Genomic DNA, 26704 nt, shown 5'->3' with positions numbered 1-26704 from the left:
TTCAAAATAACTATAGTTTCTGCTTGTGTAGTTTTGATATGAACATTTCTTTCTAGCCCATGTTGTGGATACAAGTCATCATGCATTTCATTTTGGGGAAAAATGAAGATTGTTTTTATATATTTAGATTTATATATTTCCACCTGGATGTGCAGACATTGCTCTTGGGTGAAGTTCATATAGAAACGTGTACACATCTTCATGCATACATGTTTCAAAATCAGGCCTTGCTTGTGTGCAAGGGCAACACACTGGTGTTCATGTGTTAGTGATACCCAAGTTAATTCTTATTTTAAGATAATTTTTAATTTCATAGTGCTTGTTCATACTGCTTTTTAAATTTAAATGATAATGAGCTAAAGAAACATACCTTTTTTATTTAATGCTTATCTTTTTTAGATGTGTAAAATAAATTTATAAGCCATTTTCTTTCATCATTCTTAAGATCAGTGTGACCACAGACACTGAGTGAGCAGTGCCCTGGCAGCCAGGAGGGCCAGCCATGTCCTTGAGATGCACCAGGCACAGCATTGCCAGCCAGGCACAGGAGGGGATTGTTCTGCTCTGCTCTGACCTGGGGCAGCCCCTCCTCAGGTGCTGGGGACAGTTTTGGGCACTGCAATATAAAAAAGATATAAAGGTGTTAGAGAACATCCAGAGGGGAGTCCATGAGGATGGTGAAGGGCTTTGAGGGGAAGCTGTACGAGGAGCGGCTGAGGGCACTGGGTCTATCCAGCCTGGAAAAGAGGAGACTGAGGGGAGACCTCACTGCAGCTACAACTTCCTTGTGAGTGGAACAGGAGGGGCAGGCACCGATCTCTTCTCCCTGGGGGCCAGTGACAGGACTGTAGGAATGGCCTGAAGTTGTGGCAGGGAGGGTTTAGGTTGGGTATCAGGAATAGGTTTTTCACCCAGAGGGTGCTTGGGCACTGGAACAGGCTCCTCAGGGAAGTGGTCACTACACCCAAGCCTGGCAGAGCTCAAGAAGCATTTGAACAATGTTCCCACGTGCAGGGTGGGATTGTTGGGGTGTCCTGTGCAGGGCCAGGAGCTGGACTTTGATGATCCTTGTGAGTCCCTTCCAACTCAGCATATTCTGTGGTCTATGATTTTATGTGAAGTAATTTAGAAAAATCTCAGTGACATTTACTTATGACTGTGGATATCCTCATTGAGGTTAAGGAGATGATTCACATCCAGGAGCATTAGAGTTGGTGGTGTAACCCAGGTCCTGATGAGAGTTTGCAGCTCTGCAGCTGACACCAAGACACTGCTGATTGTACAGCTTCCTCCTGCTGGAAATAATTTCTGCTCTTGCTGCAAATGAAAAAGATTCTGCATGTGTCTGGAAGACATGTTCTCTTTTTTCTTTCTGCTATTTGGGTGATGTTTCTCAGTGCTTTGCAGTCAGGTTGCTAATCCTTACCCAGCTCCAGGTTCTGCTAAAAGGTCTTTCCCAGTACCAGCAAAACCAAGGCTGCAAAGAACCTGGTTTGGAGGAAGAAGAGCCTGAGGTATGTTCACTGTTGTCTTTTTTATGTGCTGGAGATACTGGGCCAGGAAGGGAGTGAAAAACCCCTTTTTGATGGACTTGAAAGAGATACAGGGATATTTAATTGAGTATTTATCAGAAAAATGAGAGTAGTTGGAATAATTTGATAATTTATATTAAAGTCTTAACATAGATAACTCAAGTGTCAGAAACCAGAAGGCAACCACATACGGTTTTTATCATCCCATACTGTTATTCTATATACATATATATGTATATTTTAACCTTATAATTACATTTTAGTTTTAATCTTAACTGAATAACATACCTGCCTGCACCCTTTCAAATTAATGTCATACATTTATAGGGGGCTTGGGTAGATTAAACCATTGTTTGTGTTAGCTAAGAACACTTGATTTTTCCTTTAGGATGTTGTGTTAGGTTACTTAAAATGCTGTTTTCATCTCCTCTCTGATGCCTGGGAACATCTCACTTTCAAAGCAGTGATCCTGCAACAGTGAGAGATGTAGGGTGATTGAGGGTGTTAGAGCCTGGAGAGTCAGAACAAAGGCCGGTGGACTTTCTCACAAGTTCACAGTGGCATCATTCCTTCTGTCCTTGATAAGTTCTAGGCTCTTTGGAGCTGTGTATTTTTGAGCTTCATTACTATGAAAAGTTGTGTCCTGGATCCTCTCAGAAATGCAACTATTCAGGGAAAAAGCTTTGAATTCATGGTCATTTCTGGATTTTAGATGGTGTTGCAGCTCAAAATGGCTTTCTTTTGTCTGTGCGGCAGGACTTCTATACCAGCTTCCCTTTTGCAAACCTGGTGGTGCTTTGGGGTTGCTGGGACACCCAGGCTGTGTCCGTGTCTCTCTCCTCTCTCTGCTTCTAGCCCAGGGTCACCTCACACTTAGCACTTTTCTTTATCACCCATCCACCTGCACCCAGAGGGCTGGCAGAGGTGTGGTCTGACATGCTCTTGAACCACAAACCTGATTTCCTAAGTCAGGTTTAGGGGGAAAAAAGGAACTGGAAACTGAGCTGGAGTAAAATTAGCAGTTTGCAAGTCCTGGCTTTCTATTACCAAATTGCTTCTGCACAGCATTAGCATACCTTTCTGTAAAAGTAATGAATATTTAAGCCTCTGTTCTCTTCTGAAACAGCCACTGGAGCACAGAAACAATGCCTTTGGTTCGTTTTTTTATCCTAAACCAGCCAGCTTTGATGGGTTATTATTTTTAATGAATCATCTGGTTCATTTGGTCTGTGCTGCTTGCTGATAGTGAACAGTGCTTTCCTAGTGAAACACTTTCTGCTGCATGCAGATGATCATTGCCATTATTCTTTACATCAAAGCAGTTAAAAATATTTATTAGTGGACTTTTATGGTTAAACATGTATCAAAAGCTAGGCCAGCCTTTTACATAATCATTTATAAAGAGGAAGCAGCTCATGTGAATTCTCCCTTGCCCAGCGTTTGTTGGTAGGAAAGTTTTAAGTATCATACCCAAGATCTTGTGGGTACTGAGCTTTGTGCTGGTTCTGGTGTTACCTGCCAGGTAGGCACCCACACTTCCTTTCCTACAGAAAGTTTTGCCCAAGTAAGGTGTTAAGTAGCTTCCAAAGACATTTATTTGGTCAGTGTGAACTTCCTTCCCTCTCACTGCTCAGCATGTGGATTGCATTGGCTGTTTTAATTGGCATTTTGTATCATCATCTCATTGGCTTTGACTGGAAAATGGTTTCTTTCTAAAGAAAAAAAATGAAGGAAATATTTTTGTGTTTGCAATTGGAATAAGAAAGATGTGAAATATAGGCTCTCCCAGATTGCATACTATGAATAGTTATCTCCTTGGCTTTATCAGTACCCAGGGAAAGGTTTTGTTCTCTATTTAAACAGCTGCAGCAAACAGAGGCAATAGCACTGAGCCTCTTTGCCAGCAGTGGGAAGTGCAGGTTGGCCTCAGAAATTAGCTTTAATAAAAGGCACTCCTCACTTCTTTGCGTTGTGCTTTTTCTCCTTTAATAAACATTAACTCACTTCCAGTAACCCAAGTGAAGGAGAAGATGTGGGCTGAGGGGAACGGCCACGCACAGAGCCTTTCATCAGAGGGATATCAAAAGCGCTCAGCAGCTGAACCTCAGGGAGCTGGAAGTGCTTATTCTGACAGCTGGGGCAGCACTGAGGGAAGCAGTGCGTCCAAGGTAAAGCAAGCTGGTTAAGGAACAGCAAATTCTTTCATCAACTCACACAACTCCTTCTGTCCACATGTTTTCCCCAGATAATTAAAATTGAACCTGGTAGTGTGTGACCTTGTCCTTTCCACAGTGGCAATAAGGTGACATTTTCAGGTGGGGACTTTTTGTTTATTTGGTGTTGTCTTATGCAGAGAAATCCTAAAAGTTGTGGAAATGATGGAGTGTCGCAAGGCATTTCAGATGTAACCTGGAAATTGTCCAGGAAATTAGCCACAACTGTCCTACCTTCTTTACTATCCACTTAAATTAGTCCAGAGCTGGGACTCTGTTCCTGTGAGAGCTGACAGTGCACCTTTTGTGAATGAGATTTTAAGTGATTTGCTCCCATTCTGTCCAAGTTAAATCCTTTAGTACAGTAGTAGGAATTGGTACTCTAGCTCCATAACTGCCTTGCTTGCTGGCATAGTAATTCTCTTTTTTATTTATGCATCAGATCTTTAAAGAAAAGTGTCTCAAGCTCTAATTCTAGAGCTGGGCATGCCCCTTTTTAATATTAATATGATCTCATGGTGCTAGAATGAAAGGAATAGAGATTTATTTCTCCACCCTGTAGAGAAACTGGTTGAAACAATTTGCACATCACAGAAGGTGCTCGCTGGCAGATCTGGGCTGGGACTCCGGTCTGACGCCGTCTGATCCCGCATGGCTCTGCTGCTGCCCCAGTGCCAGGGAGGCAGCTGCTGAACCATACAGAGCCTGCACCCCTCTCCTCCTCCTCCTCTGCCCCAGAAACTGGAGTTAATCCTTGCATAGCTATTTTACTGCGTTTTCCCTCTCTGGGAGCAATCACTGACCTTTGCAAGCAAACTCAGTGGCACTGGCAAACAGTTACCACGATGGCCACTGCTGTTAATGCTGAAAAAAAGAGGAAGCCAAAAACTTCTTAAATATACTCAAATATTCTTACTTCCGTTTGAAGGGGAGGGGGAGGTTACGCAATCACTTCCATCTTCTGGGGAGGAAAAGGCTGAATTTGGTACTTCCCTTGTCAGAACTTCTCGTCTTTGCAGGAACTCCTAAAAACCATGAAGGCTCTGCCTTGTGACTCCACAGATGGCAGGCCAGCACCCTGAACCTGGGATAGCTGGGAGGCAGGGCTGGATTCCAGCCCGAGGGCTGGAAGATAAGGAGAAGAATCAGGCAGTCTTCAAGGAGCAGCAGGGAGCATAACCTTGTACATTTTAGCTTGGCAGGGAGCTGATTAATAACATTAACTCGTGCTGTGCAGGTGTCAGCTGGTGTGAGAACAGGAGGTGTGTCTGTGCAGGGGAAAATGGTTTCACCAGGACATGACTGGAGATGCAGTCGCACGTTTGGGCCCCAACCCGGTTCACGTTCCTGGCCTGAGGGGCTTCAGGTCTCAGTGCTCACCAGCTGCCCTTGGCTCCTGTCAGCAATGGCGAGGGAGCCATTCCCAAGGCTGGCATTCCCGGTGACATGAATATGATGGTGTGAAGGTTGATGTAACCTGCACCATCAGCACCTTTCCCAGGTACCTCTACGTAAGATGGGCCTTTTCCATGCGGAGGTGCAGAGCTTTGATGTGGCCGTGTTCAGCTCAGGCTGAACCAAACCCAGATTTGGCAGGTTCAATTACCTGTAGGTAGAGCAAAGCTGAGAGTGCTAAGGGGAGCTATTTTATTTTATTTTATTTTATTTTGTTTTGTTTTATTTTATCTTTAAAGCTCCTGTGCTTAACTGGCAGCTCAGGAAGCACACATTTTTTATTTCTTAGATGAAGAAGGATCCAAAGAACAGACACATAGTAGCAGCAGGAAACTTCTCCTGACTAAACAGAATGTATCTGCCCTGAGTAGTAAAGTGTGAACTGGCAAAGTATGATTTCCACAAAAATAAATGTGCCTTGGTATCTTAAGGGGGAAGCCCTAAACTTCACGTTTCTATTTATTTTCATGGCAATGAAAACCACTTCATAGACCAGCCCCCATCCTGGTGGTGGATCTGGGCTTTGGGGGACTGTTCTTGTGTTACAGTGTACCATTGAGATAGGAGGATTAATTAAAAATACCATTATGAAAATTGCGCAGAATTTTCTGACTGCCCCCTGTACAAATTGCATTATTCTAATTTTCTAACACCATGAGGTAGCAACAAAAGGAGGAAAATCCATGGGGAAATGGGGAAAAGCAGGGGTGTGTGGAGCAGCTCTGCAGTAACAAAACCTCTGCATGGAGCACAGGAAAGGCTGGAAATAAATAAATGAACTCTGGGCTCAGGGCTTTGACACATTTTGAAGCTTGAGGAACCCAGGTTTTGCTTTCACTGAGTCTTCAGATACCTAAACAGCTTTGTCACTAAATTTACATTGTTAAATGATTAAGTCTGTAAATAGAAATGGCCTCAGTAGGTTTTGGAGAAGCCTGACAAATACATGTTCCCAGAAACAGCAAATGCCCTATTTTCATTTAATTACTTTTTGCTTAATAGAAGGCAGACTCTTAAAAATTCCTAAAAGTTCAAGTATGTTTGAGCTCTTTGGAAGAGGTAGTTGGTTTCTGTATCACTGAATTTGAGACCCATGTTAACAGTAGACAGCAGGAAGATGGTTAATTCAACATGGGAAAGCAGTCAGGGAATAGCCTGGCTTTGCCCTTTGGAGGCAGGTGGAAGATTCTATTAAGTGGCTTTTTTGGACAGGATGTGTTTGCTTTATTGCAGATTTAGAAGTCAGGGAACAAAGGGAAATAAATACTCATGGGATTTGTTTGATGAGGAATTATTGAAGTGGTCAGCTGAAGCTAATCTTGTTGACTTCCCCTTCAGGAGGCAGTAAACTAAACAGGCTCCGGTACTTGCCCTGTGTGGCGTGTGAGTGTGAAGAGTAAAAGCAGCAGCCAGCCAAAGTAGAGTAGCCACGATGGAAACCTTCTAAAGCGAGTTTAAAATGAAAAAATTAACACTAACAAGATTTCATCAATTTTTTTGACAGGTGTAAAAAAAGTACAGAAGAAAGTATTTCTCACTCCCAGGTTTTGTTGGCATTCAGTGTATTGTCTTGGTTTGAAAGACAGGTGTCTGCTAAGGAAAGCAGGAGCCTCCCTTGGAATGGAAAATGTAACCCCCTTCCTTCCAAATTATTATAATTTTGAAATTAAGGGGCTTTCAGGCAAAGATATGAGGAATAGCAATAACAGTTCTTTACTAATACATATATATATAAAACAAGGCAAACAAACACCACCAACTCTGGCAGCAGCAGCAGCAAACAGAGCAGCAGCCCAGCACCAGCCTCTCTCGGCTGCAGGTGGTTTCCCCTTGGGTGCAGTTCCGCTCACAGCCGGCAGGGGCGCTGGGGGCTCTCGGCCGGGCAGGGCGGCTGCGATGGTTCCCCGCGCCTGCAGGGGGCGCTGTGGCGCGAGCTCGGGGAGCACACAGTGATGGCAGACTAGATGGAGCCGGGAAGGGATGGAAGAAAAGCTTCACAAACCCCCAGGGGCAGCCGATCCCGGTGCCCCAGCAGGACCCTTGGGAGCAGCAAACTGGAAGGGCAGGAATGAGCAGAAAATCCTGGGTGGTAGAAGGGATGTATCAAACTCCACAGCTGTAGCGGGAATCTGGGGATGTCTTGGCAGGCCGGGAGTGAGGAGCTACAGTGTAGCAAAGACTCAGAGCAGTGGCAAAGGAATGGTGGGGGTGGGGCAGCTGTGGCCCACATCCCAGCAGGTTAGGGAAAATCAGGCTCGGGATCCTGGGGTTTTTCCCCTGAGGCACCCAGACAGTGAGAAGTCCCTCTTTTAGTGAGGTAGTGTTAAATAAGGTCCCAATGCAATGGCCACTCCAGGGAGCAAGCTCCATTCATGGTAGAAGAAAGGCAGCAGAAGGCAGAACCCTGCAGTGGTGATGAATTCTCCCCACAGTGACCACAGCTTCTCTCCCCTCCGAACGCTGAGAGAACAAGTGGAGCTAGGGCCTCCACCCAACTCCTTTTCCCCAGTCCAAATCTCGTGGCATCTCTGCCCTCCATGAGGAACCCCAGGTAAAAGAGAGTAGCCATCTGGACCCGTCCCCGAGCTGTGGCCAGATCTTTTGTCTCTCTTAAGTATGCAGTTATTGTCTCCTAGCACCACATATGGGGGAAAATTCCTTAAGAGGACAAAACCAAAAGGAGAATTCCTAAAACCCCAACATTATTCATATCGCAGCAATCTGTATATAAAATATCTGTTTATTTACTACAAACAAATACAGATGGGAAGGCCTAACCTTGCAGCAGGCTGGTTTAACTATTTTTCAATGAACTTGTTACACATTTAATTGTTCCTTCAGCTTTGCAGTAGCCCTTTACCAGAACAACTTTGCAGCTTCATCAGAACATGGTAAAACCAGAGCAGCCCCTGAGCCAGCAACCCCCTGCACACAGGTGGGAGGGGCAGCATTAGTTCAGCATTCGAAGCCATTGTGTTGAATACTTTCAGAGTTTATTTTCTGCTTTACAAAGCGCTTTTTTGCCCACTAGAAATCAGCATCATCTATGGATCCCTTCCCATCCAGGTCAGCACTTTGGATCTTGCCTAGCTACTTAGATTTGGTTCCTATCTGGGGGCAGCTCATTGGCCCGTGCAGGGTAAACTCATTGCACAAGTGCAGCCACACCATCCTCTCTCAGGAGAACACCGAGGGACATTGGCCAAGAGGCAGTGAGAACAAGGGACATGCTGCTTTCCAACCTCCTCAACGCCATTTGGAGCCAGAGGGGAACATGTAATCATCTAACAAAAAAACTGACTCCACCAAAGGCAGGGGCAGGTCCTGGAAACCTCCAGCAGCACCTGCCCCTGCTTTTGCACAACTGACTGGCCGGGAGCGCCTCCAAGCTCAATAATCTCCACGCTCTTTTATGTTTTCATACAAAAAATTTAATAAATATTACTTTTCAAGATTTATTGCCAGGAACAACACATCAAAGATGCATTTTCATATAACACTAATATCACAATACAAGGTATCTTCATGATCTCAATGGTTAACCACCGAGATGACTATGTTTATAAGCCTTTTGATCTTAAACATCGTAATAGCACTTTGATTTCCTCACTTGTTAAGGCGGGCAGTGTAATCTATGGCAAACCTACACAGTGATCTTACTGGACATTCTACTGTTCAAGTATTCAACAACTAGCTTATTAGAATACTCCCTAAATGCAGTAGATTACAAAAAAAGTCAAATCTACAAGTGGTTCAGTATTACATATTCATGGTGAGAAGAAAATAATTAGAATTTACAAAATAAGATTGCTGTGTTTCCAACTTCACACGCTAATTTGATATTTTGAATTACATGCAACCACTCACATTTCATCTACATAAAGTAATAGCTCAGTTTTGTTCCCTTAAACTGCTTCTTAGCAGATTATCTGCCTTTCACTCGGTTTTCAAGTCTAAAGCAGCAAAAAAAATTTTCTAGTCTAATTCTCTAAACTGCCTCAGTCAGTACTTACAAATAGTCTTAAAGTGATACTATGGAAGGTGTTTCAAACGTTTGACATTGTACAAAAACCAGCATCAAGGCATGAAAGCCCATCCTATTAAAAATAAACTATTTTAGAACACCTTAGTTTTGGCATATAGGCAACATGTAACAAGAAAATAAATTCAAAATAGAGAAGCCACGAGCTTACAATGCTATCAAAAACCTTCAACTCTAAACACATACATATAAATAAAAAGGAATGATATTTTAAGGCTTATGATTATTAAGTTAATAAATCAAATATACACAGTGATTAATAAAAAAAGAATTATTTACATATCTATACAAACTTCTATTTTTGACACATTTTCCTCTTTAAATTCTTCATTTACCAGCAACTGCTGACAAGTTCCCCCCACCCACCCCCAACAAAAATACAATAAAAAAATAAATAATAAACTTATTTTTGATAGTTGCTGTGGTTCCGAGCTGCAAAGGCACTTTCAAATACAGAACTAGTTGTACGTCACCATAAAACCAATATACAAAAAACTCAAATTCAATAAATATAAATAAAATGTATTATTCTAAAGAAACTGTATAAATCGGAACATCTGGCAGAAAAAAAATGAACACTAAGGAAGAGTAATAAGGCTATGTAATACCTTATGGAACGTCTCCGTGATGGATCAGCTGCAGCTGAATTTACAGGAGGGCACTTTTGACTAGTTTTGCATAGATGTGAAATGCAGCACTTGGTATTCCAGCCAACCACAGCAACTATCATTGCCAGTGTAAGCCAGCTTGTCCAAACTTAAATTAACACAGGGATTCTAAGTAAATAATAGCCTTAGACTCAAATATTACACAACAGTTTAAGAACTACAAGCTCTTGAGTGCCTTTATAATGATACTCAAAGGCCCTGCATGGCAGCACCCCACCGTCTGCTATACGATGTACTCCATCCGATTTAGGCTTTGTGCACTTTCCAAGTCTCTGTTGTCCTGTTTATTTGTCCAGTTTGGGTGTTTTGTAGGGGTGCTGTTGGGGGGCTTTTCATCTCTGTCTACCAAAGTGTAGGCTGGCTGCTTGGCAAATCGGGCCTTCTGCTGGTGCTTGTCCATGTCGTCCTCCTCCACCTCGGAGTTGTGTGTCCTTATTTTGGCGATTTTAGAGTTTTTGTTTTCATAGTCTTTAATGGGGACAGTATTTGCTCCGTGTTTCTCAATGGGGTTTTTGATCTGATTCAGCTGCTCCCTTACGTTGTTGGTGGTGTTGTCGTCAGAGGCTGTGTGGGTGTGGCTGCTCTGCTTTCGGCGCTTTTGGATGCACCAGTAAAACACAGTGACCAGGCAACAGATCCAGGCTACTGTTAGGACTGAGCTCAGCAAGGGCACAAGGAAATCTGGAAGAGAGAGGAGAGAGTTAGTCCTGCTGCAAACCACAGGGGACACTTCAGGATGTCTACAGAGAAAACAAACCTCAGTTTTTACACTTTGTTTCTTCACTTATTTCTCCATGAGGAGCACGGAAGGGTAGCAGCCCTTTTGCCAGGTCAGGCCACAGGTTTAGAGAACTTTTGGAAAGTTTTTTTTGGGTTTTTAGAAATAAAAAGACCTTGGTGCAAAGCCTCCCCATTGTTCCTGATGAACAGGGCCAAGAAGCAGAGATTCCAAACTTGCTACAAGTCTCCGAAGAGAGGAAAGCCCCTCCCCCTTGGAAGGGGTGTTCCAGTCAGGGCAAGGTACAGGAGTCTGGGGCCAAGGAGCAGCTCACCTGTTTTGTTCTTGGTCGGCCGCCGCTGCACCCTGACTTCAGCAACGGCAGCGATGAGGGTGTTGTTCCCATCGCGCTTACTGACGAGGTCGATGATCTTATCCGTGATGTCTTTAATCGGCTTTTCATCTTCCCCAGTATCTTCTGCAGACTGCAGGAGAAGGCACGCAATTAACACCAAGCACCACATCAGATGCACAGGGGAACCTGCTATTTATAAACCTTCACCGGCAGCGAAGGCTCTTGCTACTTTTAATAGATGACAAAACAGAAACAAAGCAAAAAGGCCTGCTATGGGCAGAAACTAAGAACTCAGAATTTTTGTCCTCATCCTTAAAAAGACCAAAACCTCCAAAAAAGCAAGAATGTAACAGAGGAATGTTTTACTCCCCCTATTACAGCTGCCCCCAGATGGCAGCTTTCAGGTACGCACGCACATGTAACCAGAATTCCTTTCCTTTTCTTAAAGGGAATCAGGATGGAAACTAAACCACAAGAAGTGCTGACAAGCCAGGAATTAAGATTTTGATGAAATCCACATGTTGCACACATATCCAAGCAATTAACTACTAAGACATATTTAAAAATATTCCAGGAATACTTACAATAGCAACATGGATTTCATTATTTGCCAAGTGGGAAGGTTCACAGGTAATATAGATGGAATATTCAACAGAAACATTCTTCAGAATATTCAGATTCCTCAATTCACTGCAAACATGTTCTGTGGTAAGGCCCTGGAGGATACAAAAAAGATGTTGGCTTTGTAAAATACATATGCACACGAACACACAGATATAAGATTTGTTCGGGATTTTTTTTTTTCTTGCCCTGAAGTAAGAGTTCTCAAGGGAAAAGGAGGTGGAATTTCCTCCAACCTAGCTTTTGTTCTTCTCTAGTCACAAAAGGATTTAGGCTGCAAGGCTGTATTAATCCTCCTCTGCTTTTTGTTTTCTTTGATAATAAGGCAGTGTCAGCTTTTACTGCACTTTTCCCTAGGTGGAACATCATTCTGTGCTCTGGGAAGTGAGTCTATGTGTGCCACAGCCCAGTGAGCTGCTGCTACTTACTGGGGCCATCATCTCTTTGTTAAAGGTGAAGGTGATGTTGGCACAGTTGTCCTGGTAGTAGGAATCCGAGTTGCATTTGGTCCTCACAGGCTGCTGGTTGGGGGGCCAGCATTCCCCCACGGCAGCACACGGGTGGGTGAAGCAGTGGTCATCCCGCACAGGGACACAGGTGTGGCCAGCGGGGCACTCGCTGGGGCCTTTGCCATGCAGGACACAAGGCCGAGGGCCACACCAAACCTAGGAGAGAATAAATACTGGTAAGAACCCACTGGTTAGAGGACAGAAAATGGTGTAACCCACAGCACAGCACAGCTGTACCTTAGAACAGGTGACTTTTCCATTCAGACACTGACAGGTATTGCAGTCGTCATCCCACTTAGTCCCATCTGGCATTACCCGAACACTGGTAATGCAAGGCCTTCCTGTAACTGAAGAGAGATTGAACAGAATTATAAGCTTAAAATAGGAAAAAACCCCTTTTCTAAGTTCATCTAAACTTCCCACTAAGTTTGCTTCTTCAATAAAGACACTTGCTTTAAAAAACAACAGATAATACACCCCAAAACCAATCCCATACAACCACAAACCCATCAACATGCAATTATACAGCTCTTGCTGCAAGTGCTAGGAGCAGCTCTGGCATCTGGAATACCTTCTTGGCATCCTGGACCACTGCGACCCGGGGGGCAAATGCAACGGTACCCATTAATTTCATCTACACAGGTGGCTCCAAAGGCACAGGGCGAGGACTGGCATTCGTTGATATCTATGATGGGAAGGAGAGGAAATAGAACAGTTACTCCATAGTATCCTTTTGTTTTGTCAGGAAAAAGGCAAACATAGGATAGAATTGCCTACTGGAGCTTTATGTTCATCTTCTAGTGTCTCCTGGGACAAAGATTCCTGCTTGCAGCACCAGTATAACCTCAGGAAAGTCCTTTGACGTTTCTGCTGTGTGGCACTAACAAAGATCAAAACCTGACCCCTGTGGCTACTTGAGCTTTACAGGGCAAGGACAAATTCCTTCCTACACAGACACACTTCCTCTCCTCTGATGTGTTCCAGTTTTGTCCCCCACTAGATTCTTCAACTGATGTCAATGTTAAACCCTTCCCAGCTCTATTGCTGCTGCGAGACTTCTATGCCATGGCTGTTATTAAAAAAAGTGTCCTCCTACCTGTAATTATTACTAAATTACAGGGAAGCGCATACATCACCTCAGGGCTTGGAGGTGGCTTATTAACTGACAAGGTTTTTGGCTGGCACACTTTCATCTCAAGCAGAAGCCTGGGCCACACAAACACATGGAAGACAGTCCCAAAGGGTACTTTGCCCACTCAGCTGAACCAAGAGGTTTCAGCTCCAGCTGAATGACTTTAAATTTCTTTCATTTGCAGTGTGATTCCTGCCCTCTCCAAATCTGCTACGGATCCAGGTAAGGATAGAGATGACACAAGACATCTATCACTCATCTGATCTACCACTTAACTCAATTAAGATGATTGCCTTCCAACAAGATCCAAGCAAGACAAGAACTGAGGCAGAGAGCCATCGAACACTTACTGATCCTGCAGTCGGGCCCGGCGAAGCCTGGAGCACACTCACAGCGGTACCAGTTCTCTCCATCCACACAAGTGCCACTGTTGTAACTGCAGAGAAAAGGCATTATTACAGACATTAAAAACTGCTACCGATAAAAGGAACCCAGAATTCTAAAACAACAACAAAAAAAAATCAAGGATAAACATCGCAAACTTACCAAGGATGAGGACTGCAGTCGTTTGTGTCTGCAAAGCAAAGACAGACAGCATTAAGCATGCAGACTTTGGCTAATACAGCTCTACTGGCAGTAAAGAATGATCAAACTTCCCCGAATGCCCAAGATACACTTAGCTCAACTTTTACAAAAATATGCTGAAATTCTCTACTAAATTGATTCCAGGCTTGTACCACAAAATTTGTTAACTACATTGTGGAACACATGTACACAGGAAGAGATCCTTGTAAAGAATCTAACGGGGGAAAAAAGTGGAAGCAGACAGAGCTGCTTGTAGAAAAAGAATGCAGGAGAAAACAAGACAACATCTGTCTCCACTTAGCTCATTTGCAACTTTCTCATGCCCAGGTCAAGGCTCTATCACATAAAGTCATTAAAAACAAAGATTCAGGTGATGCTAAAGCCTACATCAAACAAGCTTTCCCTTCTGGTTTCAATCTTGACTCCAAGGGTGACAGGATGAGCTCATGTTCTCATCATGCAACACTCTGGAAGAGTTCAAGCAGAGCTGACTTACTCTGGGTACATGTGGGTCCTTCCCAGCCCTCCTTGCAGACACAAGTGAAAGAGTCCCCGCTGACTACACAGGTACCACCGTTGTGACAGGGGTTTGGCAGGCAGCTGCTGTTCCTCGCTGTAACACAAACAACGTTTGCCGCTCAGTGGTTAGAAAGCCCTCAAGTCTGAGCCAAGAGGAACAGCTGAGGTCAGAGCTGCAGCACTGCATCTGCTTCCTGGCGATTATGCAGGGTATTTACCTATGTTACAAGTGGCTCCTTCCCATCCCGCAGGACACATGCACTTGAAAGTGTCCCCCTCGTCATAGCACGTCCCCCCGTTGTTGCACGTCGCCTCATCACACTGGCTGTCACCTGTGGAAAACCCAAACTATCCTTAATACTGGTGCTCTCTTATGGCAACAAGTTCAAGCAGCCTATCAGAGCATGCCTCTAATGTTTTGGAAATGCTGAACTTACGGGAGTGGCAAGTTTTTCCTTTCCACCCATTTTTACATTCACAGAAGAAGTCGTTGACCAAGTCTCGGCAAGTTCCTCCATTGTGGCAAGGGTTTTTACTGCAGTCATTAATATCTGGATATGTTAAGGAGAGAAAACAGGCTCAGTGGTGTTTACAGAATTGACAAACACAGTGCTTGAAAGGAGCATAACCCATCCCCAAGTTTGGCCTGTGTTTCAATCGTGGATTAAATGCTTAAGTCAGTATTTTAAAGCTTTAGGCACTGTCGCAGAGATGAAGACTGTTTCACCATATTCCTCCAGTTTGTTTTCATTTTGTTTGTAATCTTGTTTCAGAAACAAGCAGTGAAAAGGCCTATTACATAAACTGCCCTGTTAGTCAGGGGAAGGGAGCAGAGTGCTCTTCTGCTCCCGAGACTGACAAAATACAAGTGTGACATGCAGACAGCCATTCCTAAAGTGGCATCTACTAATGCAAGGGGTTTCTTCCTGGAATATCCCTATTCCAAAGGATAGAGCAGGAAACTGAACAGTGAGAGAGCCAGGTTCTAATTCCAGTCCAATTTTGTAATTTGGCTTTAGTTCCAATACAAAAGCTTGGGACTCGGTGGAAGTACCTGGTCCTCCATGGCCTTTGAAGCAGAGTTTGTTGACACTGGTCACTGTAATCTTAAAGACAGTGCCAGCCAGTGTTCTCCCAAGAGATCTTTCTGTGTGCTGAAGGATGAATAACTTACTCGTTTCACAATACGTTCCTTCCCATCCATCGCTACAAATACATTTGTAGGAGTTGATGCCATCAATGCAAGTGCCACCATTTTTACAGGGGTTGCTCTCACAGTCATTGATATCTGCAACAGTTGGGAAGAGAAAAGAGGATTAAAAAAAGAGGGGAAAAAAATCAAACTAAAAGTACAGCTACTAGGAGTCATCATCTTATTACAGACTGTTTGGTGCTACTTCCATTTCTAATACCCTTTGGAGAGGAATGGTTATAAGCAAGATGAAAAAAGGGTAAAAAACTGTGTAAGGTGATGAACCTGTCACTATTAAAACCAGAAAAAATATCAGGAGTCCTTAAGATCCACGTTAAAACCTACTATTAACTCCCTCAGACCTTGTATACATAAGGTTTTTAAAAACATACGATTCAAGGCCACAGGGTTCATTACTATGAACTTCCCCCAAGGCCTAGCAAATTCCACTCTGCCTCGCCCATGAGGGATATGAAAACTTACAGCAGTTCCAAGGTTCACTGAGTTTCAATGAAGAAACCTTAAAGGGGTTTGGGAGGGAAGGATGGAACCTTTTTCCCGTAAGAGTGGGGGACAGTAAAATACATTCTGTTTTTTGCTCTTACTCTCATGACAGTAGGTGCCAGTGAATCCTTTGTTGCATTCACAGGTGAATTTCCCACCCGCTTGGCTCTTGCACTTCCCGTGAGGACCACAGACATTGGAAGAGATGTAGCGAACCCCCTCGGGTGTGCTGTTGGAAGCCACTGCCACGGTGCAACTGTCAATTACTGCAGAAAAGCAGAGACCAGCATGAGAATTGCCCATGTGACCTGATTCCTTAAGAACAACATTTTCACTTCCAGCCATGGATGTTTAGAAGACACTCGTGCCATAGAATCATTTTGGTTGGAAAAGACCTTTAAGATCATCGAGTGAAACCATGAACATATGACTGGAAATATGTTTGCTGCTTTAAAATAACAGGACTCTGCCAACTGTGCATAAAATAACCACAGCATCTTATCTGATGATTGCTGGACCACATCCATGGCCTGGAATAAATGCATCAGGCTGTTTGCTACCTGTGCTTTCTGTCCACATTGACATAAAACTGTCTTTCAATAGCTGATGCTTACAAATATCACTCATCTTTTCACATAAAGAGAGAACTAAGGCAGAGGGCAAAATTCAGCCTCTTTACATCAGAGCTACTCAAGTGACTCCCTTGCAGGAGCTGCATTAGGGCTCCAGCGAGGGGAGGGGCAGGAACCACTGCCAGACATTCCCATTGACCCGCAAGGCAACACAAACCTTCGCAAGGAGTGGTGCGGCAGTGATCCTTCAGGTGGGAGCAGTTCTTCCCTTCGTAATCCTCAGGGCAGTTACAGAAATAGTCCATGGCAAGATTGAAGCACTGGGCACCGTTCTGGCATGGATTTGGCTCACAATAATCTATGTCCAGCTGTAAGTAGTGCACAGAGAGGGAAGGGAAATAGGAAGGGGGAGGAAAGGGAGTGAGGGAAAGCTGAGTGAAAGAGGTTTATCACGGCCTTCCCTCACCATGCTGACATTGTGGAATCTGACCTTTTTATCTGCTGTCTCAAAGAATCATTCATAGCACACAGAGTTTAGTCGGACTTGCCACTATTTCAGCAGACAACTCTTGATATTAAATTGCCAGAGTAAATAGTTAGAGCTCCACAAAGCCTGACGTGCAAACCCTGCAGTCTGCTTAACAAAGAGAATCCTCTGCAGCCTGTCAGGGGTTTGTTGGTTTCTTTCCCCCCCCAATATATATTAATCAAGCACTTTCTTGGCAGACTGACAGCGATATTGAGTACAACTTTATACTATGCTTCACTGGATGCAAGGCATTCCGTGCTCAGATCCGGAGCGTCGGAACAAACGGCACTGGCTGAGGGCCTGCCTTTCACCCAGGCTTCTTACCTGACAGAGGTTTCCTGAGAAACCAGCAGGACACAGACATTGGAATCCATTGATTTCATCCTGGCAATGACCCCCATTCATGCAAGGGTTACTTGCACATTCATTGATGTCTTTCTCACAGTGATCTCCTGCATAGCCAGGTGGACAGATACACCGATAACCATTAACCAAGTCCTGGGAAAGAACAAAAAAAAGTTTAGAGTTAAGGGTTTTCCTCCCTCAATACATTCTTATTAAGAAAAAAGAGTTTAAAAAAGTTAAAAAAGAAAAATCGTATTACTGTGTCCAAACAAGGCAAAAATATTTAGAGGGGAAAAAACACACACACAGAGACCCAGTCCCAGCTTACACTCCTAATTTTCCAGGCAGGATACATCAATCCACAGGTTGAAGACAAGTGCCTGCATTTCCAGTAAGTAGTTTGCACAACCACCAGCCCATTCACTGGTGACACTGACAGTGAAAATGAGTCATTTATTGAAGTTATATTCTTTTGCCCTTACTGTTCTACAGACATATCTCGACGTGCTGTGGCATGACATAGGCCCTCCCCCCAACTTAAAGAAATGACAATTTATACCAGCTAATTGCTATTTTCCAAACTATTTGTGCTTAGACTCAAATGTTTCACTTACTGCTGCAAGTCGTGGGGAAACCAAAGCAAAACAAGAATGGCTTACCCGACAGGATCCTCCATTCTGACATTGTCCACGACAGTCGTTAATATCTGCAACAAAATTAGCATGGTTAGAAGGCAAAAATGTATTTACACTAGATAGAGAGTTCAGTTCTCTCTACAACTGCAGCTAGATAAACCTTTTGTCAAGTTTCCTGCATGCCTTCCTTGAGATAAGGTTATTATAATGGGTGGGAAACCTTTCACGATTCTTCTAGGAGAGGCAGTAAAACTTCACATCATTGTTTTAGTCCCTTTATCAGAATATAGCTATGGTACAGGCTAATGACTTTGATAAAATTGTATATTTTCATTCCGTACTAACTACTCCCTTTCTAAAAACATCAGCTGCTGGGGCTCTGCCCAGTGTTTAAATCTGAGCTTAGAACTCAGTGGCACACACACACATGCCCATAGAACTGGCCTTTAACAAACCCAAGGGTATGGACACTTACTTATATCACAGTTGTGGCCAGACCAGCCAGTAATGCAGTCACAGTAGTAGCTGCCGATCAGGTTCCTGCAGGAGTTGGCATTGACACAGGGCTTGCCCTCACATTCATTCGCATCTGGAAAACCAAGAGGAACATTCAGCGGGGAGGGGAGAAGCCCACGCGCCCAGAAGTTCCTACAGAGCTAAGAGGAACTTGCAGTGGACAACAGGGATTAGCGTGACTTGAAAGAATAAAAGTCAATCATACATCAGCCTCTCAAGCTCTTTCAGTTTCTCTGCAATTAGAACGTACAGGCTACGCTAATTATTTCACAATTACCCAGCCACTCATTAGGAGCAACTTGCCCCCACACACACATCTCGGCTGAGCGTTCTGAGGGAGGAATGCTGCAGCCTGTTCATTGGGATGAGTGTGTTGTGTAAAGAATGCAGCCAGCTCATTCTCCCTGAGATCATCCACATTTTGGAACCCAGCTGTGAACTCCTGGGTCTGGAGGAGTTGACATGGTTGAAGAGATACAGCAACTTTCTCACAGGGTAAAGGGAGAAACACATGTGGGGGCGGGACTGGGAGGCACAACATGCACCCTTCCCCACTTCAGGGCAGTTCTGGTTTGAGAGATGTCTCTGGTTAACTATTTCCTTCAAGTGCCAGCTCGCAAAAGCAAGGTGATGGAAGCCACACTACTCTTAGTCACTGTCCTAGACCCCAGTCCTGCAAACAGACACTGAATGTCTTCAATGTGCCACAATACATCCACACGCTCCAGAAACATGACCATGACTAATGCAGGACCATGATCCCTTTTGCATTTATCTTTCCTGGCTCTGGAACAACACTGGATGAAGAGAAAGCAGTTCTTACCTAGCTGGCACGTTTTGCCAGTCCACTGAGGTGGGCAAATACACTTAAATCCATCAACTAGATCTTGGCAAGTTCCCCCATGACCACAGGGATTTGGAGAACAATCATCAATATCTGTAATGCAGAGTAAGGAAAGACTTAGCTCCGCTCCCAGACTGGCAATGGCAGTAACTGACAAGTTTGATAATGGATTGTTGCTACCCAGGGTTTTCCCTGAGGAGCAGAAAGGCAACAGGACTTCTACTTGGAATTTCTAGGTCATCTCTGATTTCAGCAAAAGCCTCCTTTAAAAATTAGAGCAGTGTGACAAATGGGTTCAAAGCATAGGGGAAAATTTTACCGCTGTGGCCTTTTTGTAAGTGGAAGTCCTATTTTGATCCAGCAAGTCCGTCTAAAAAGCATTTTAAATAACATGCCAGAATGCTACAAAAATTCAGCACTCTGCTTCTTTCAAGATGATTTTGGCTATTCCCTCCCCTGGTAGTTGAGAAAAACCTTGGTAAAAGCAGAGGGGAAGAGAGTACACAGGGGTATAAATGGCTGCCAGAAACCAATGCTCAGGCTGGGAAAGGTTAAGTAGTCTGCCCTGTAAGTTTATGAGGGATTAGAAAGACTGATCAAAACCAGCAAACTGGCACATTTTTAATAAACACTGAAAAGGACTCACTGTCAGTGCAAGTTGGTCCAGCCCAGCCAGGAGCACACACACATTCAAATCCCGTGGATGTCTCAAGGCAGCTTCCCCCGTTGTGACAAGGGTCAGACAGGCAGGCGTGCTCCGCTGCACAGGGACAGAAGGACATCATGGCAGCAGCTACAGCAATGCCACCAGAGCCACCCCTGCTCCCTCCACATGCTTCTGCTCTGGACACACCATCTTGCTGCACTGTGCTCCTGCAAGAACCAGGAATTTCCTGGCTCGCAGGAGGTCTCCTTCCGTGCTAACCTCATCAGCACACTGACTGGCACCTGCTGGAGCCACAGCCAGACAGGGGGGCTTGGAGTGACCTCCCCAGTGAGCAGAAGGCTGATTTCAGAGACACTAAATGTTCATGATGAAGCATGAACAGGAAAGGCTAGATCTTTGTACCCAGCCCTGACTAGATACACTAGAAACGGAGTTTTCCTCAATCTCATAAAGTGCATCCAAAACCAGCCACCAAAAGCTGGCACAAATGAACTGTCAGGTGGCAGCTCAGCAGCTGCATCCAACTTACCAATTTCACAGTTCTGTCCTGAGTAGCCCTCAGGGCAGGAACATTGGTATTTGTCAGGGCCAGTGTTGCTGCAGGTACCACCATTCAAACAGGGTGGGTGGGTTCCACAGTAGTTCAGATCTGCAAGAGGGGAGGAGTGTTAAAGCCATGGCTGGAAAGCAACAGGAACATCACCACATGCTTTGTTCTGTTATCCCAGAGCCTTTACAGAACGCATCCCCACACAGGAGTGGGACAGGACAGCGACAAGCTAAGGACAGATGCTGACCATGCCAGAACAGCAGTGGGGACAAGGCCAAGCAGCTGAGGGCCAGCACGCTCCCAGCACGTTTCAGGAGCTCACTCAGCCCCGCGTGCACTCCCTCAGTGCAAAGTCTGCCAGCGCTGACATTCAAGTGTTACATGGCCCTCTGGGATTAGCATACCTTTGTCACAGAGCTGACCACCCCAGTTGGTTTCACAGAGGCACTGCCATGGTTCAATGCAAGTGCCATGGACACATCCCGGGTGCGGAATGCACTGATCACAGTAGTGGCCTTGCCATCCATACTGACACCTTCAGTTAAAGGGTGAAAAAAAGGAAAAAAAAATCAGAACAGGGAAACAAACCAAACCCCATCGTAATTGCTGTGTGTAGATATGAGTGTGCAACTCCAAAGCTTGAAGAAAGGCTGGGGAAGTGGGGCAGAAGGGCAGGATGAGGGGAGGGGAGAGGCTATTCAAGGATTGTTTGATGGTTTCTTGTAAACAAACATTTTGGTAGTTTTGCCAAGGTCTCTGTAGCCGGCCTCCTGACAAAAGAATAACTGTTCTGAGAAAACCAGCATGAGGCCATTCAGCACAATAATACTCCTTTGGAGCCTCATATAAATGTGGCAGAGAGGGTGGGTGTGCACTACAAATCAATCTCTGGACTTTGACAGGGTGCTTTATAAATTGAAGGGGGGACGAAAAAGTCTGTGGAAACAATAGTTATCCAGAGATCCTCATGAATACAAGGTTCCAGGCGTTTCAGCCATGCTGGGTTTGCAGGAAGACAAACAAAACCATAACCACCAACTCTGGGCCTTGGCAAGGCAGTGGCAAAACATGAGGAGTTCCCTGCTCTATCAAAAGCCAACCTTATTCTGGACAGAGACACACACACACAGCCAGTATGGACTGGGCCACAGTCAGGGATGGAAGAAAGCAGCACATCAGGATTTTGCACATGTTCAAAGATCAGCTGTCGGTGTGTTTCTGAATTTGATTGATGTTAATAACCTCTTCTCAGGGAATAACTAAATCATATCCAATTCTGAGAAACACTGATGTCTGAAGAAGAATTTATCACTATTTGATTTCTTTACTGTCATTATCAATGAGCTACCTGAATTTTCTACTTAAAAGGAAGATGTTCTTTTAAAATAAAGCTCCCTTAAGGGAAAGCTTATTTTGGCTTTCATTTAGTTCTCACTAGCAAGACAGACCAAGGATCCTTCAAATTAAAGTGGATCTATAGATAAAAACAAGCAAAACAAGTTGAAAATGAAAAGCAAGGCTTTGTTGAGGTACTGTATTTCATTAACAGGTCCTGAGAGTAATTGATCAGCAGCAATTATGCACTAAGCTGTCACTAAATTATGAAAACAAACCTCAGCTCTACAGAAGTCAGCTAAGCTTTCTATTTGTTAAACCCCCCACCATTCTTCTGCTGGCAATTTCTTCTCATGGGAAAAAGCCAGAAGGATCTATCCAATGGATAATCACACACAGCCAGTGGTAAGTCCAACTTCCCTTCTAAAAATCTCAGGTGACAAACTGCATCCTAATTAACTCTTTTCCTTTAACAGCTATTACAATAGCAGCCTTTTCAAAGTCAGTGGGAAATTCTTATTAGTTTGTGTATTAAAAAAAGCCAGTCAGTGCAAAGAACAGAAAAACACCCAGATAAGGCAAAACAACCTCCCTCAAGTGGCTCTTGGAAAATCCTTGGAAAATCCTTCTGTATAGGGCATATAATGAGAATGCACAAAGATCAAGATTTAGGACCGTATGCTTTTAATTTGTATTGCATTCAAAGCAACTTGCCTGTGAGCTTGCACACAAGCCCAACTAAGGGACCTCACCTGCAAAAGCAGGTATCCAAATTAAGGATTTTACTCCTTTCTGTCAAATCAAAGTGGTGGTGGGTTTTGTTTTCTTTAGAACAAGTGTGAAGAAAGCAAAATAATTTAAAAACCCCCATACCACACGGAAAAAAAATTAATGAGCTTTAGAGCCAAAGGTACTACTTCAAACATCAGCTTCAAAACATAACACACAAAATTGGATAAGGCTATGGGCATTTAGGAAAAAAAGAGTGAGATATCAGTTCCAGAAAAAGATTCACAGCAATAACTCATGTTTAATAATATGTACGCAGCAGTTTCTCATGAGAAATTTAAAGTTAACTTTCCTTGTATAGTGATTCATGAGTAAAAATGGTTTAGTTGGCTGGCCTGCATTGAAGAAAATGACTGGCAGCGAAAGGGAAAAGGATATTTTAAGAACATTTGCAAGTTGTCTGTTGTACCAGAACGCAGAGCAGTTTCTGCTCGGATGTTATTTTTAAACCCTGTTGCATTTGTAGCATACAGGCTATATGACTCATCAAAACTTAAAAGAAAATAAAATCTTGTTTCTGTGTTCACTTTAAAGATAGTGGTCTAACTTGGCAAGCAGAAGTTATCTGAAAGCACCAGAAGGACAGCATTGTTTCAAGACTATGCAAATCAAGTGTGGGAAAGTTGCACCTTAAGTAAATAAGAGCACTAGTGCATGTCTGGGCAGTGAGTGGGAGGCAAGAGACTTAGAAAGAGAAAGGGAAGAAAAAAATCTGGAAACAAAGCCTGTTGTTCTGACTAGGAGACAGCAACCCCTACAAGGCATGTTTATTCTGATGACAGAAGCACAAATCACTGGTAGTCCTGACTGATATGCTCCTTTCAGCATCTGGCCCCCCGATACTTCCTACTGCTTGTTAGGCTTTTTTTTAATTAAAACAAGATTTAGATTTGGTGTTCTGGGGGTTAACCAGCTTATATCAGTGCTGCTGAACATTAAAATCACAGGACAGCAGTCCATCCTGTGGCTGGACTTTCACTTTGCCATGGTTCTGTGAGGATGAGAGGTTACTTTTACTTCCCACCTCACTTTCAGAAGGTTCCTTGGTAATTTTTTTTTGTTTTAAAGCATGAATTACAGAAGTAGAGAAAATGAGTGAGCCACTATGGCTATTTAGGCTGAATTCTTATAGAACAGTCTGTCAGACACTCCAGATTCAGTTCCTGTTAGAACTCTAGCTCATCAAGCAGTCCACTTCAGGCAAAGGTTCCCAGCAACAGAGAATCCACCAACACGCTCATCGGGCGGAAAAATTACTTTCTATTCCTTCAGACTTCTGAGTCTTATTCAGGAATACCCAAACTCCACTTTTAACCCTTCTCACACAGGATCAATATCAACATTTTGTAACCTCAGAAGCTCTCAGTTGTAAACAGAAATGATAAAGGGTTACATGCAGCAACTTGGAACCTGTCTGTTGATAAAGAATATCCACACTTAATATCTACTGCCCCTCTAAGAGTAAGGGACAAAACTTCCCTGTGCTGTAAATATATGCTGCATATTTTAAGGCATTCCAAATATTTAATTGTTGGGTTATGGATAAAATCTGCTTTCCATTGTCTCCTTGCCAGGACAGAAGGGACTTCAAAGCACAGCAACAAAATTTGGCATTCATCAGAGCCCACTGACAAGATTTCATCCCAGCCATTAACCTCTCAGCACTTGGAGCCAGGCTCACAATGGGAAAGGAACCCAGAGATTTAACTAATCCCATTCTAAAGAATGCTTGACTTTTGCCTACTGATGGAAGAAACCAGGGGGTGGGAGGGAAGAAGGGGGAAACAGTGAAAGGGAGAAGAAGAGAGAAAAGCCACACTGTACTTCAAGCTTGGAATTGAAAAAGCCTATTAATCAGGCTGTTGGAAAAAACATACCCACCAAACATTTGCACTATTTATACAGAAACAATTAGTTAGTGCTCATTAGGCAGCATTCATACGATTTATCCCATACTCCCCTCTCCCTCAGTGCCACCATTTCACAAACCAAAAGCTTCTTAAAATTATCAGTGCATTAAAAGCCTGCTCCCCTCTTATTCTGGGCAAGTCAGCATGAAAAATGTGTCTTGGTCAAAACCACAACTTCCAAAACGCCCTCCCACCCCAGTCCTACTGTGTTTAGCATCACTCGTTTAATTAGCTGGGGAGGGGTGGGGGGAAAGCAAGGAGGGATAGGAAGCATTTACCTGCAGTCTCCTGGAATTGTGCAAGAACCATGCTTGGGGCTACATCCCTGACGACAAATAGCTGTTGAAACAACAAAAAAGAAGAGTATCAGCACGCTGCCCGCTTCCAGCACCTTCGCACTCGTGAGAATGTTTTAATCTTCAACCAGCATTGTAATCCTGCCAAATCCTCGGTTTTAACAAGTGTCTCGCATCAAGTCTACCAGAAGGAAAACCAAGGTAGGTGACTCCCTGAGATAGAAAATCTATCAGCTTTTCTTTTCTATAGGAGATCTATTCCTCTGGCTTTGCAGAGGAATTGTCCCTAGTGCTGTTCAAAGAGCTGTTTTTATGTGGGAGAAACCATCTTGCCTCGAAGTCTACAGATTTCCTTTCTCTGTCTTTTGCAGGTGATCTGGGCCACTCTCCCTGGCTCTACACCTAATTCAAACCAACTTGTAACTACTCTGGATTTAGTTCTGGCTGTATCTCTGAACAGATAGGATATCAAGATGAGCAACAATTCAAATTGCAGGTAAACTCAGTCATTAAGACAGGCCGATATTCTGTTCTAGGTCCTGCTTTCTCCTTCCCCAATTACCTAGGTAGTAACCATTCCCTAATAAACATGTTGAACATGATCTCGGGTAGAACAAACAAGCCTGGGACTTTTCAAACACCAAAGCTTTACACTTGCCAGGTCAGCTTTAAAACAAGTCTCTCCTTCCTGCTTGTCTTGAAGTTCTGCACCAAAGGGGAAATCCTTTTTGAAGTCAGCAGCAGAACTCCCATTGAAGTTAGTGGGCTGGGTTTTCTTCCCAAGGGCAAAGATGCGGATAATCAGAGCAAGAAAACATCTGCTAAGTGCCCAGCACTCGGCAGACCTCTCCAAGACTTTAACACAAGGCAGAAACCACTCTTCTCCTGCCCCCAGCTCCCTGTGTAAAGAGCTGGTCACTGTCCCATCAGTCCTCAGCCCCCCTATCTACACAATCTGACCACTGAATGCAATCTGGATACGATGCCTACAAATCCCTCCCAATCCCACTGGTCCCTTGCAGGTTGAGCATCGGTCACAAACCTTTGTTGCACTCTGGTCCCATCCAGCCTTCCAAGCAGGTCTTGTTGCCGTTCTGGTCACAGGTGTGGTGAGTGAAGAAGTCATCTCTCGGTCGACAGAACTTGTTGCAGCCAAAGCCGTAGTAATGTTCTGCACAGGTCACACGGATTTGGTACTCAAAGTGGGCAACCCCTGCACTGTGTTTCAGAGTCTGCCACTGGCGGCTGGGATTGATCATGCCGGAGTGGGAAGCCTTCTCAATAATGCGATCGGGGTCTGCAAGGCACAAGAGATGTCAGAGTTAAAAGTTCATTTGGGTCTCATCATTGACTGCCACATCACAGCTCTCCAGCTTCACAGGCAAGACTATCTGAGGCAGCCAGCTGGTTTTATTAATTTTCTGTTTTAGACAGTCAGATAAGGCTGCCCTGGAGCTACAAACCATTAACTGAAACACGCATGCAGCATTATCAAACAGAACAAAGCTTGAAATCAAAAGGGACTGTTCAGTTACTGCCAATCACTTATCCCTTTTGCAGTGTAAGGGCATCCACTAAGAATTCATACAGTTCATGACTAAAGAAAATTCAGCTGCTTTTACTTCCAGCTCCAACAGATTGGTACAAAATGTGTTTTCCCCTGCTTCTCCA

The 26704-nt window shown here is 44.0% G+C and overlaps 1 protein-coding gene and 1 long non-coding RNA gene across 2 annotated transcripts in view; one reads left to right on the top strand and one right to left on the bottom strand.

Moving 5' to 3' along the window:
* The first annotated feature begins 1063 nt into the window (after nucleotides 1-1063).
* LOC121674732 lies at nucleotides 1064-13681 on the top strand. Its single transcript, XR_006019806.1, has 2 exons — nucleotides 1064-1514; nucleotides 13430-13681. It is a non-coding gene; the product is annotated as an uncharacterized LOC121674732 (long non-coding RNA).
* Nucleotides 7921-26704, bottom strand: part of JAG1 (jagged canonical Notch ligand 1) — a 35910-nt gene continuing 17126 nt past the window's right edge. The window contains exons 4-26 of the mRNA XM_042049295.1: nucleotides 26076-26330; nucleotides 25016-25076; nucleotides 21108-21238; nucleotides 20683-20802; nucleotides 20133-20246; nucleotides 19466-19579; nucleotides 18602-18715; nucleotides 18151-18197; nucleotides 17471-17644; nucleotides 16835-16985; nucleotides 16147-16311; nucleotides 15524-15637; nucleotides 14787-14900; nucleotides 14568-14681; nucleotides 14327-14443; nucleotides 13792-13819; nucleotides 13596-13681; nucleotides 12685-12798; nucleotides 12351-12460; nucleotides 12033-12269; nucleotides 11568-11699; nucleotides 10963-11113; nucleotides 7921-10591 (exon numbers count right to left, since the gene is read on the bottom strand). Coding sequence (XP_041905229.1) covers nucleotides 10134-10591; nucleotides 10963-11113; nucleotides 11568-11699; nucleotides 12033-12269; nucleotides 12351-12460; nucleotides 12685-12798; nucleotides 13596-13681; nucleotides 13792-13819; nucleotides 14327-14443; nucleotides 14568-14681; nucleotides 14787-14900; nucleotides 15524-15637; nucleotides 16147-16311; nucleotides 16835-16985; nucleotides 17471-17644; nucleotides 18151-18197; nucleotides 18602-18715; nucleotides 19466-19579; nucleotides 20133-20246; nucleotides 20683-20802; nucleotides 21108-21238; nucleotides 25016-25076; nucleotides 26076-26330 — 3221 coding nt within the window. The 3' untranslated portion in view covers nucleotides 7921-10133. The remainder of the gene's footprint in view (nucleotides 10592-10962; nucleotides 11114-11567; nucleotides 11700-12032; nucleotides 12270-12350; nucleotides 12461-12684; nucleotides 12799-13595; nucleotides 13682-13791; nucleotides 13820-14326; nucleotides 14444-14567; nucleotides 14682-14786; nucleotides 14901-15523; nucleotides 15638-16146; nucleotides 16312-16834; nucleotides 16986-17470; nucleotides 17645-18150; nucleotides 18198-18601; nucleotides 18716-19465; nucleotides 19580-20132; nucleotides 20247-20682; nucleotides 20803-21107; nucleotides 21239-25015; nucleotides 25077-26075; nucleotides 26331-26704) is intronic.

The sequence above is a fragment of the Corvus kubaryi genome, unplaced genomic scaffold (genome assembly GCF_017639235.1).
Source record: "Corvus kubaryi isolate FWS band 111438036 unplaced genomic scaffold, C.kubaryi_AGA036_p1.0 70, whole genome shotgun sequence".
Lineage (NCBI taxonomy): Eukaryota > Metazoa > Chordata > Aves > Passeriformes > Corvidae > Corvus > Corvus kubaryi.
The sequence above is the reverse complement of the archived record's forward strand: the minus strand, read 5'-3'. Positions and strand labels throughout refer to the sequence as shown.